Consider the following 10,941-nt stretch of genomic DNA (forward strand, 5'->3'; position numbering starts at 1 on the left):
AGCCTGAAAGCTGCCATTTTCCGACCGATATCACAACTTAAGGACAACGTGATACACATTCTGAAAATGCACAACCTCGACGCGGGCCGGGCGATCTCCCGGCTATCATCAATTCATCATCAGTCAGCCATCTGTTTCTCAAAAGGAGCATGGCTGTGGGCAACACCGACAGCTTCGGTGTAAGTGGGGGTTAGTGCACTAAGAAAGGTGCCTTAGGTAAGTGCTAGCATACCTTAGTGTAGAGCAGTCAGTTACAGGACCGCAGCGGCTCGCTAGCTAGACAATTTTGCATAGTGCTTGTTTGCAGCTTCGGGGGTTTGGGGGGATGCAGCGAGGGCCTCAATCCATTTTACCTCTGCAGTGGGTTTAGACTCTAGAGAGGCTTACATACGATGAAGCATGCTCTTCTTCAATGCCCATGTATGTACTGTATGTACATACATAAAGAGAATTACTCCGCGGGCACTAGTACTTTTCTATTTGGGCACTAGTCCTCCCAACACGGCACAGGGTTAGGGTTATCGCTGGCACATCCACATCTCTCTCCTTCTGACTGCGCACCCATCTTACTGCTCAACGCGAAGAGTGGCTCAAATCGCTCAAATCGCTCGAATACACCTCTTACTGCAAGGCGCTCAATTGAGCTGAATCTAGCCATTTGGCACCATCTTCGCGAGATTGTATGCGAGTTTCTTGCCTGACTAAGCTGTCTGACTAATCTGTGCCCTGTCCTGCGCCCTGTCCTGCGCCCTGCCCTCCTTCGCTGGCGACGATGTTGTTCGCGATGTGGTTGTCGGCGTTGTTGGCTTGGGAAGCTGCCCTGCTATTCCCGCTATATCGCTGTCGCTGTCGCTGTTGCTGTATCGCTGTTGCTGTCGCTGTTGCTGTATCGCTGTCGCTGTCGGTTGCGCGCCCTTGGGGGAGGAAACTTGAAGTTAGAGAGGTCGATTGGCACCATGAGCAATTCAACGCGCGGGAAATTATCGTCTTCTGTTGGAGGAGATCTCGATAACGCTCTCTAGTTCGGCTATGGTAAAGCGCGATTGACTTTGACGTGGGAAAACGATTGATTGATTGATGTGGTTGAAGTTGAAGATGGAAGGTTTGGTGTGGTGGAAGAGATTCGAAGTCTTTAGGGTCGAAGAATGGGGGGGGACTAGTGCCCACGGAGTAATTCTCTACATAAATCTCACAGCACGATTCAACTGCCTCCATATTTTACCCCCCTCCCCCGGCACACAGAGGAAAAAACAAAAACGCCATGCTATGTCTGGTTGACCCCATCCTGTATAGGTACATACCAAAATAAACTGTCCCAATCTTTCGTCTTGATCAAGTGATGGCCCTTCTCTTCATGCTCCTCATCCCAAGCCTTACCACTCTCGTCTACCAAACCGTGCGACGGGATGGGGTCAAAGGCCTTAATACTTCAACACCTTCTGCGCCTTGTCCTTCTTGCTGACCTCGGCAGCCGCCTGCGTCGAGAAGGCACAGTACCTGTCCTTGATAGCGACCACCTCGTACGTGCCCTCCTGACTGGCCCGGATAATCTTGGTGTGCTCCTCGCTTATGTCGTGTCTCGTCTCAAGCACCTGGCTCTTCTGCCCCTTTCTCGCATTGGTGCTCCTCGTGTACGTAAATTCAAACGGCGGCGTGCCAAAAAACTCAAAGAGGATCTCAACCTCGCCGCCCTCGTGTATGTCGACGCGGACATTCTTGCCCTTGCTGATCCGGACGGCTGGCATGGGGTGAATCGTCTTGGCAATGTGCACCGGCGCACGGCACTCGCTCGCCTTGTCAGAGATGCTCGTCATGACAAACTCGCCCGGCGACTCGGCCACGCGCCGAAAGTTTGTCGTCGGCGACTTGGCCTTGCGCTCGACCCCGCCAAACGTATACCACACCTCGAACGGCGGCGTGCCTGAGAGCGTGTACGAGATGCGCTCGCCCACGCAGTAGTCCGTCCGCGTCTCCAGCGGATAGATGGTGGGCGCCTCGAAGAGCTGGACCTGCACCGACGGTCCGCCGACCTCGGCTGTTGAGTGGCAACCGCTGCCGTCCTTGACATCGCGGATGCGTATCTGCTGGGTTCCCAACCGGAGCTGATGACGCGGAATGTGGAGCTCGTACGAGTTGGAATTGATAGTGGGAGTCCTGTAAATCTCGGGAAGCGCCGCACTCTGGTGTTTGATCTCGATTTCCAATGAAAATGGTGGCACACCTGTCAGCAGGACTGGGATGCCGTCCTCGCCGTCCTGCTCGGATTTGCAGTACTTGAACGTCTGCCCCGGCTTAGCAAACGATGCCGCCGGCTTTCTGTTCACCTTTTGCTGCACCTGCAGGGGCTTAAACTTCTTGTCGCTGCTGTACAAACTGTCCTCTAACGCGGTGAACTTGTACGTGTACAGGCCGGCCTTGGCCGTATCCGCCCGGATCGACTCCTTTCCGAGCGCAGCGTCCAACCGCTTCTTGCTGACTGACCCTGACCCTTGCGGTGGGTGGTGGCGAATTGTGTATTCCAGGGTATATGGGGGTGTTCCTGCGCAATGTCAGCAGCGCTCATCAGTCGCATCGGACCATCTTACCTTTCAAGGCGACTTCGAATCCCGATACGTCGCCTTCACACACCTCCTCCACCATGTATCCGGTGTCTGTCTGGGTAACGCCATGCGAGAGCGGCACCGACAGTTCGGGACGTGGGAACCAGTCCACCTCAAAAGTGGATGCCTTGGGATCAGGGACACCATGACACTGATTGTCCCAGACATCGGTGAGCTGGTAAGTGCCACGCTCCCTGACGCTAAGATAACCATTGTCGTTTTTGACAAATGACTCCCTGATCTGCGGCTTCTCCGCAGGATCGTGGTTGAGATTGGCCCACGAGACCTTCCATGGCCCCTCCCCAGTAAGGCGGAGTGGAAGCTTCACTATGGACCCTTCCACAGCCATAACCTTTCGCTTGTGCTCAATCTGGCCGAACGCAGCACGGGGGCTCTGGCGCCTAACCTGGATCTTCAACTCGTCCTGCAAGAAGTTACGGCATCCTCTCTTATCCTGAATGCTGGTCAGGCTCAACGTGTACTCTCCACCTTGCGTTAGTTGTGCCGTCTTGATCTGGTACGAGTCACCCTCAATGTTTGTGGCTTTGTGTTGCTTTCTTTTGCCATCGTGGATGAGCTCCCATTCAAGGGTGAAAGGAGGATCACCAAGCAGTAAAATGTCGGCTGAGACGACGTCACCAAGGCAGGCGCCCTTCTTGCCTGTGCTATACTGAATAAGAGCTGATGCTGCCGGCTTCACGTCCTGCTCCAGTACGTATTCCGGTCCGGAGAGCTTCTGCGCCGGATAGATCGCGTCGCCGATGCGGGTGAAGATGTATTTGTGATGCCCGGCAACACGGGGCACCAGGTCCATCTGGAATCGAAGGCCAGAAACGTGGACTTTCTCGGACCGCTGTACGCCGTTTGAGATAACATCATACTGGACGTTGAACGGCGGAGTCCCAATAAGGTCCATATCCACCCGCAGGCCGATAGAGTTGCCGGCACAGGTATCGGGAATCGGCTCGGAACGAACAGTAAGTGTGGGCTCAAGGGGGTTGAGCAGCAAGCAAGAAGAGGGCTCCTGCACCTCGCCTTCGCATGAGCTTGCAGTTACCGACTTCAAGGTGTAAAGACCGGGAGCAGAGATCTTGGGCCTGTCACGATCATTCTTGGCGTTGTAAAACCCAATAGACACCACATCGCCGTGGTCGCCACTTTCGGTAAGAGTGTCGATGGGCGAGAACTGCCAGCTCAATGTGTGTGCCGTGACCTCCTGTTTCTTGCCCTCGATCTTGAAACGGACGGGCAGTTCCTTGGACTTGCCCTTGGCAACCTTGAGGGGTCTTCCAAGATCGCAACCTTCCAGCCGCACCCGGGGTCTCTCTTTGACCACGAAACTCTGCACCAGATGCTTAGGCTTTGGCTTTCCTTCGGGGTCGTCGGCCGGGGACGCATATTTGACGATGTTTCCAAACCCGTCCTGGACTTCGTCCACAGAATATTGCCAGTCGCCACTGACGTGCATTGACTCGTTGAGACTAACTGGAACCTGCTGAGGCCGCGCCCACGAGATATCGTTGTCGTCCAATGCGATGACGCTAGTCGAACGAAGTGCTCCGAGTGGGGAGGAGAAGCCCTCTGGCTGCAGGCTCTGGAAGTGGAAGCTGTGGTCCTTGCCATTTATGGTACGGCTGTATTTGATTTTCAGCGGAGGAGTCCCTTCAACCTGCAGGGACAGGTCTGAGAGGTCTCCAAGGCACCGTCCCTGTCCTCCGACAGGAGGCCCCACCCATGCCTTTGGGCAAGGCACAACGAATGTCTGAGACGTCTTACGTTGCACTTCCAGCTTATACTCATCCAGCACTCTTCCAAGTTGATAAGCACCTGGTTTCTTAACCGGGTAGTCGAACTGAACCATGGCTTGCACGTCGTCGTGGCTCTCCCGCTTCGCCTTCCTCTCGATGTCCCGAATTTGGGTCCTGGTAAGCTTGACTGATTCTTGCTGGCCGGTTTCAAGGTCGACCCGGATAAGTTCAACCTCGACGGGAATCGTTGCGTTGAAGAATATCGGTAAAGACACAACCTGTCTGTCGCCTCCCAAGCAAAAGGGGTGAAGTTCTGGATTGAGCACGGCCGAGCTGAGCAAAAGGTCAGTTCCTGCTACCTATGCGATGGGGATACCGTCCAACCTACCCTTCTGGAAGGATATTGATAATTTGGCGACCCATGATCAGGGAAGAGTTGTGTATAATGCTCGAGAGTTTCACGTTGTGCTCCGAGATGGCGAGCTCCCGGTCGTAAAAGACTTTGACGAATCCTAACATCCATGCTTGCCAGGGGAGCTACATAGGAAGTCAGCATTCTTGGGCTTGAACAGCAGCAGGGAGGCATGAGTCTGTACCCCAAGATTGAACATGAGCATCCAGTCAAAGATAGCATGGACGAAGAAGGCCACAATCACGAACGACTGCGACAGCTCAAGCCATGGTATCCTCAGCTCGGGCAACCCGAATAGGAATGCGCAGTCTATTGCGATCCACTTCAAAAAGAGCCAAAAGGACTCTGTGTTCTCCTCAACAACCTGGGCCCAGTCGTATAGCTTCCACGCAAACAGGGCAACATAAACTCCGAGCGCATAGAGACGCTGTGTCGGGGCATCGAGAACGTTCAAGGGAATGACTGGGGCGGTATTGTTTGCGGTCGCGGCGCCTGCGGTGGGAGCGACTGGTAGGGGACTGGACGCCGTTCTTGGGGAAGGCCCTGGAGCGCCAGAAGCAGGCGCCCTAGAGCGTTGAGCTACGGGCGTCTGCGGAAAGGCGCCTATAGTAGATGCGTCGCCCATGGCATGCCGAAATACCGAGTCCCCAGAAAGAGAGCAGGCCGAGGGGGAGGGGGGGAAAGTGGTGTATCGCAGGTGCTGCACGGCAATTAATCGCAATTCTCCGTTCACAGGTTGCGGCGACGAACTTCCAGGTCAGGATATCGGTACCCAAGGTTGAGATCGCGTGAGGGCCGAACCTAAGGGTCGGACAACGGCAACAGGTTCATGGACTGCCACTGGCAGCTGCCTTGGTTTAAGTGTCGTCTTGTCAGTGCTGCAGTGCGCTGCTGTCGTTGTGATGCAGCGTCGACTCCACGCATATCTGCTAGAGCGCAGACTGCAAAAATTCCTGGCGCACGCTTTGTTAGCGGTGCTGCACGTCAATACAAGACGCGGTCCCAGATTTCTGTTGCCGCGCTGGGAACAGCTGCGTGTGTTTTGCGGCCAGCCAGAAGCCTGGCGGACTCAGCAGCTGCAACCACTTGGCGGAACTTTGCTGGATGATTGGCTTGTTTCCTTGAAGACCCCACTGAATAAGGTGTCCCCGCTCTGCAGAGCTTCCCGTCGGTGTCAACAGACGACATTCCAACGAGCTCCGTAACGTTGGTTACATATTGGATGCACTAACAGTACTGTAAAATAACGTTACAGAATTTACTTAGTTGTCGTCAATTTGAGAAGCTTGAAGCTCTCTCTTCGCAAACTCTCAAGAGTGTCTGACAAGAATGACTATTCAAACCGACTGCATTTAACGGCCTACCTTTGAATCGTTTTCGCATCTAGTGTTGATGTGAGAGTGGAAGACGATTGCGGTGGTTAAGGCAAGACGCGGCAAGAGCTATTGGACCAACCCGCTGAGCAACACTCTTGAGCACCGGTTCGGGCAGGTTTCAACACCCTGTGAGGCTCTCACGGCAAAGATACGATATCCTGCCACCTGCCACCGACATCTTGACGTTTGCACTTTCCGAAAATTATTGCCATTTGTATCATTGTCAAGCTTAATGCAGTACCCGGTTCCCACACTTGGTCGAATCATTCTAACTAACTTCTTTGTGTCGTTGGCTCGAGCAGTTGTAAGTGTCCGTTTTAAGTCTTCACCCGCCGAGCTGTTTGCATAACTTACCTGTGGCAATGACCTTGGGACAGTTGATCTGCCGGCCCTAGCCTTTGGCCAACTACCCACGGTTTGAAGGACGTCTTGGTGTGGCTTCAACCCTCAGTTGGTAAATCGTTACAGTCCTCGACGGACCTTGACCGAAGGGATGCATGGCAGTGTGCCCGGCGACAAAGCCCTGAGACTGCGGAGCTGCATGTTCGTCCGTTCCGGCCGTCAACCCGCTCAGTCAACCTCTACTCTTCTCGCAGACTCTGTTTGATTGCCCAATTGGCTCAACTCTGCCGCTTCTTTTACCCAATCAACACGTTCCAGAGCACCGTGGCCGCTCTGGTCACCTACTTCAGCACAACCGGTTCATCTCGCCGTGCCTCGGAATGGCTAGTGGGCAGGCAGCAGGTGGGCTCCTGAAGCCGGCGGACCAGGAGAATGATGATGATCTTCCTCTTCTCCCCGTCCGTCGATCGAGCCGCGTGCGCAAACAGCCAGTCGCCTTCGCCGACGATGTCCAGCAGCCGTCAATATCGCCTACCTCTGCCACGGTCCGTCGGAATCCAAAGCGAAAAGCAGCCCCGGAAGTCTTTGACATACCCGACAACCTGTTGGAGGCGTCGCTTGGGCCCTGGAAGGAAGATGAGCAATCCGAGTGGCCCAGCTGGACCGAACTGGAATCAGATCCGGTTAGCTTACTCGCTCACCCGGCTTCCACTCGTTTCCTACTCACGACCTGTTAGGCCTTCTTCACAGCTATAATGGCCCAGATCGGCGTCAAGGGAGCAAAGATAGAGGAGGTGCTGTCCGTCGAGGGTGATTTTCTGGCCAGTCTTCCGTATGTCAATCCGCTTCCATCACCGCGATTTGGAGCACCGCCCTAACACAAAAGCAGTCAACCGGTCTATGGCTTAGTATTCCTCTATGAGTATGTAGAGGAGCCCAGTGACGTATCTACCGAGACGAGTGAAGACCTGTGGTTTGCGAATCAGGCAAGTTTGCTTCCGTCTCGAGAGCGCAAGTCACTCATAATGCCCAGACAACAAACAATGCGTGCGCTACCATTGCCTTGATGAACATCGTCATGAACGCCGAAGGCTTGGCGCTCGGCCAGAAGTTGCGCAAGTTTAAACAAGATTCCATGGGGTTATCGCCACCGTTGCGAGGCAACTTGATTACGAACAGCGCCTGGATACGGACGGCTCATAACTCCTTTGCTCGGTGGGTTGCTCGCGTACTCATCTCGCTGGGCCCAGTCAATTCCACCGGCTAACGTCCTACAGGCGGCTGGACCTCTTGAATGCAGCCCTCAGTCTGCAGAATGCCGTGGACAAGAGGAAGCGGCTTAAAGCCCGGACGTCCCAGAGCAAGAAGACGAAGCTGAAAGGGGGCAAATCAACTGCGGACTCTGCCTACCACTTCGTCGCTTTCGTCCCCGTCGGACGAAAAGTATGGCAGCTAGATGGCCTCAGGGCGGCGCCACAGTACATCGGTAACGAATCGTTCAGGACATCTGTATAGTCTCAGTGCCTCTAACGAGACGCCAGGTGAATTCGCCGAGGGAGAGCACTGGACATCTGTCATGTGTCCCGTACTAGAGGAGCGAATGAAGCGTTGCGGGAATGAACAATTATCATTCAGTCTATTAGCTCTCTGCGGTGACGACCTTTCCGGGCTCAGGCGGCAGCTCGCCGCCAACGTCCGTAGCCTTGAGGAGCTCCAGGCGAAATTGCACAAGCTCCCGAGCCAGCCAGCGGCGGATGACACTGCCGACATGGACATCATCTGCAGCTCAGCGGACAATGACCTCTCCGCATACCAGATTGACGCCGAAGACATACAAAGCTTATCTGATGCTGGCGGCAAGACATTGGATACAGAGCTGAGTTGCTCCGATCCGTCTGACAAGACGGTGGAAGCATGGAGGGAATTCCGGAAGAGACTGGTCGACGAGCAGAAAGTCATCCGCTCCGAGTACGAGACGAGGCTGAAATTTAGCGGCCAAGAGCCATCCAAAGTCCTTGGCCGGACAAAGGACCACACGGCTGCTATCCACGAGTGGGTGAAAAAGCTGGCTGATCATGGGGTGTTGAAGGAGCTGCATGAGGAGACGACATACTCGTAGGACAAGGTGCACCGCTTGTTGCCAGGCTGGCTCGCCCGTGGTTTGCGATCCCGTTTGCCCAGCTTCCCGGCAATTTGGCGACGCTGGTGGGGATCTTGGCGACGCATTGTGAGAGCTATGCTGAGGGCCGTGTTGCCCGGTCTTGATGACGAGATTACTGGGCATAAGCTAACTGAACCAAGGGTCTAAGAAGTACATACAAGAGGGATCAGAGCTGCGGCATAAAAGTGTCCCTGTGACCGGTGCCCGGAGAGGGAGCTGCTGGAGGACATGACGCATATTATACCCTGTGTTGCTAAGCCACAAATAATGGTTCTGTGGGATTGATTGCTCGTCACTGGCTATCTACTACCTACTACTAGTAGTTCCCGGGCTCCCTGTACCCTACAATTTGATTCACAGTGCTCAAGCATCCGGCTTATAGTAAGTCCTCTGGCACTGGACAATTCTTATTAGTAGTCTACTTGGAAGCTTGTTCCTAATGACGTAACCAGGAGATCTGGGGTTACCACAAGCTCCAGGCCAACGCACAGCTGCGGCAAGGGCGGTCTGGCCCAGGAGCTTCCGGGGAGATGACGGCATTAGGGCCCCCGCAACGCTAAACAGAACCCTTCAGGCAGCACCAGCGGGGCTCGTACTACTCCACTTCCTGCGCCTCCCCCAGGCTGAAAACCAACCAAAACCCAGAGCCAACTGAACTGCTGTCAACGAATCGGTCCCGACGTCAACATCTGTCTGCATACATCAGAGATCAGGTTCCGCTTGGCCCATAACTTTCTTGCTCGCTCTTCAAAACCAGCGTTCGGGCGCTTAGGTCTCTGCTTTTTCTCCCAATCTTCCCTTCGGTTCACCATTGACCGCACCGCATTCTAGGAGGGCAGACAGCACAGGCACGGGCTTGGAACCTGAATAACAAGCAGAACAGACGCCAACAGCAACATGTCTAAACGAAATAGCGCCGCGGCTGCGAATGGCGCCGCCTCGAAGGAAGGCTCCGAGGTCAATCCGCCTGGTATGTCTACCACCCACGACCTACACGATCTGGGGGAGAGAATAAGCGGAGACGGGGCTACTGGGGACTGAAAGTGCGACTCGAACCGCTCCGCTGACACTCTATATAGAAGTAGACAAGCAAAGACTCCTGTTGGCCTCCGACGCCGGGCACTTCTCCCTCATCCGAGCGCTGCATCTAGCGGATCTGATTACCGAGCTGAACGGTGCGCTTCCCCCCACCTTGCTTGTGTGTTGCGTCAAACGACAAGCGAAAATCAATATAGTATCTTGCCTAACCAAAACGCCCTACATCACAGGCCTCTGCGGCGTACTCTCCCTCTTCTCCTCACTGCGCTACTGCCTCGGCGATCCCTCACAACACGGCAACCTCTGGGCGGCGCTGCTCTTCCTGCCGTTCGGGCTGTTTTTTGACGCTCTCGACGGCAAGGTGGCGCGCTGGCGGAAAAAGAGCAGCATGATGGGACAGGAACTGGATTCTCTCGCCGACTTGGTAAAGATCTCCTCCTTCCCCCTTCTTCCCCCTTTCCGCTCACCCATTTAACTAAACAAATTCATTATTGCCAACCAGATCTCGTTCGGCGTCTCCCCAGCCGCAATCGCCTTTTCCCTCGGCATGCGGACGACGCTGGACCAAGTGGGGCTCGCCTTCTTCGTGCTGTGCGGCCTGACACGGCTGGCGCGCTTCAACGTGACGGCCTCGTCCATCCCCAAGGACGCCACGGGCAAGGCGCGCTACTTTGAGGGCACCCCGATCCCCACGACACTGGCTCTCGACGCCCTCATGGCCTTTTGGCTCTCGCGAGGCACGGTCCTCGACGCCCTCCCCGGCGGCGTCTGGTTCGCCGGCTGGGGCCCGCTGTTCGAAATCCACCCCGTCGTGCTCCTTTTTGTTGTTCACGGCTGCTTGATGACTAGTCGAACTATCCACATTCCTAAGCCGTAGGATCGGGGTGGTTGGCGCTGAGTGTTGCTGTACTGTCTTCTGTTTGTTTATTGTTTTACCGGTTGATTTGGGTGGACGAGGCTGTATGGACGGAAAATGTCATGGATCATCTGGGGTTAGTCGAGATTTTGCTCTTACCTAGGCGGCTGAGAATCAAGGGACTAAAGAGAGGGAGAGGAGATTATGTATAGATGCGACTGAGAAGCCCCCGAGGCCAATACTGCCGTCATGAGGAAGGGATCTGTACTAGGTATCTATCTCACCGGCCACGAGGGATCGATGATCTCGGTAGAACCGCAGAATAGGAGGGAGCAGAACCTCTACTCTCTACTTTGAAACGTCATAACTTCGACTCAATAGTCAGCCTTCATGCCCCGGTTGTTGTAT

General features: G+C 54.8%; 4 protein-coding genes across 4 annotated transcripts; 2 read left to right on the top strand and 2 right to left on the bottom strand.

Annotated features, from left to right (window-relative positions):
- Nucleotides 1-494: 494 nt before the first annotated feature.
- N656DRAFT_784486 (uncharacterized protein) lies at nt 495-1,314 on the bottom strand. Its single transcript, XM_064816179.1, has one exon. It carries the CDS (start codon nt 1,213-1,215, stop codon nt 715-717), a length of 501 nt encoding a protein of 166 aa, XP_064665766.1. The 5' UTR covers nt 1,216-1,314; the 3' UTR covers nt 495-714.
- Nucleotides 1,315-1,421: 107 nt separating this feature from the next.
- N656DRAFT_802049 (uncharacterized protein) lies at nt 1,422-5,385 on the bottom strand (the record flags this gene model as incomplete). Its single annotated transcript, XM_064818200.1, has 4 exons — nt 1,422-2,539; nt 2,586-4,681; nt 4,737-4,885; nt 4,945-5,385. 4 exons carry the CDS (start codon nt 5,383-5,385, stop codon nt 1,422-1,424), a joined length of 3,804 nt encoding a protein of 1,267 aa, XP_064665767.1.
- A 1,473-nt stretch (nt 5,386-6,858) lies between these two features.
- Nucleotides 6,859-8,597, top strand: N656DRAFT_792720 (cysteine proteinase; the record flags this gene model as incomplete). Its single annotated transcript, XM_064817106.1, has 6 exons — nt 6,859-7,161; nt 7,216-7,310; nt 7,368-7,464; nt 7,512-7,693; nt 7,756-7,964; nt 8,020-8,597. The coding sequence occupies 6 exons, from the start codon at nt 6,859-6,861 to the stop codon at nt 8,595-8,597; spliced, it is 1,464 nt and encodes a 487-aa protein (XP_064665768.1).
- Nucleotides 8,598-9,536: 939 nt separating this feature from the next.
- N656DRAFT_718687 (CDP-diacylglycerol-serine O-phosphatidyltransferase) lies at nt 9,537-10,554 on the top strand (the record flags this gene model as incomplete). The annotated part of the gene is made up of 4 exons (XM_064812301.1): nt 9,537-9,609; nt 9,719-9,814; nt 9,908-10,101; nt 10,180-10,554. The coding sequence occupies 4 exons, from the start codon at nt 9,537-9,539 to the stop codon at nt 10,552-10,554; spliced, it is 738 nt and encodes a 245-aa protein (XP_064665769.1).
- Nucleotides 10,555-10,941: the final 387 nt, after the last annotated feature.

Source organism: Canariomyces notabilis (genome assembly GCF_033297395.1).
Source record: "Canariomyces notabilis strain CBS 508.74 unplaced genomic scaffold N656scaffold_34, whole genome shotgun sequence".
NCBI classification, from domain to species: Eukaryota; Fungi; Ascomycota; class Sordariomycetes; order Sordariales; family Chaetomiaceae; genus Canariomyces; species Canariomyces notabilis.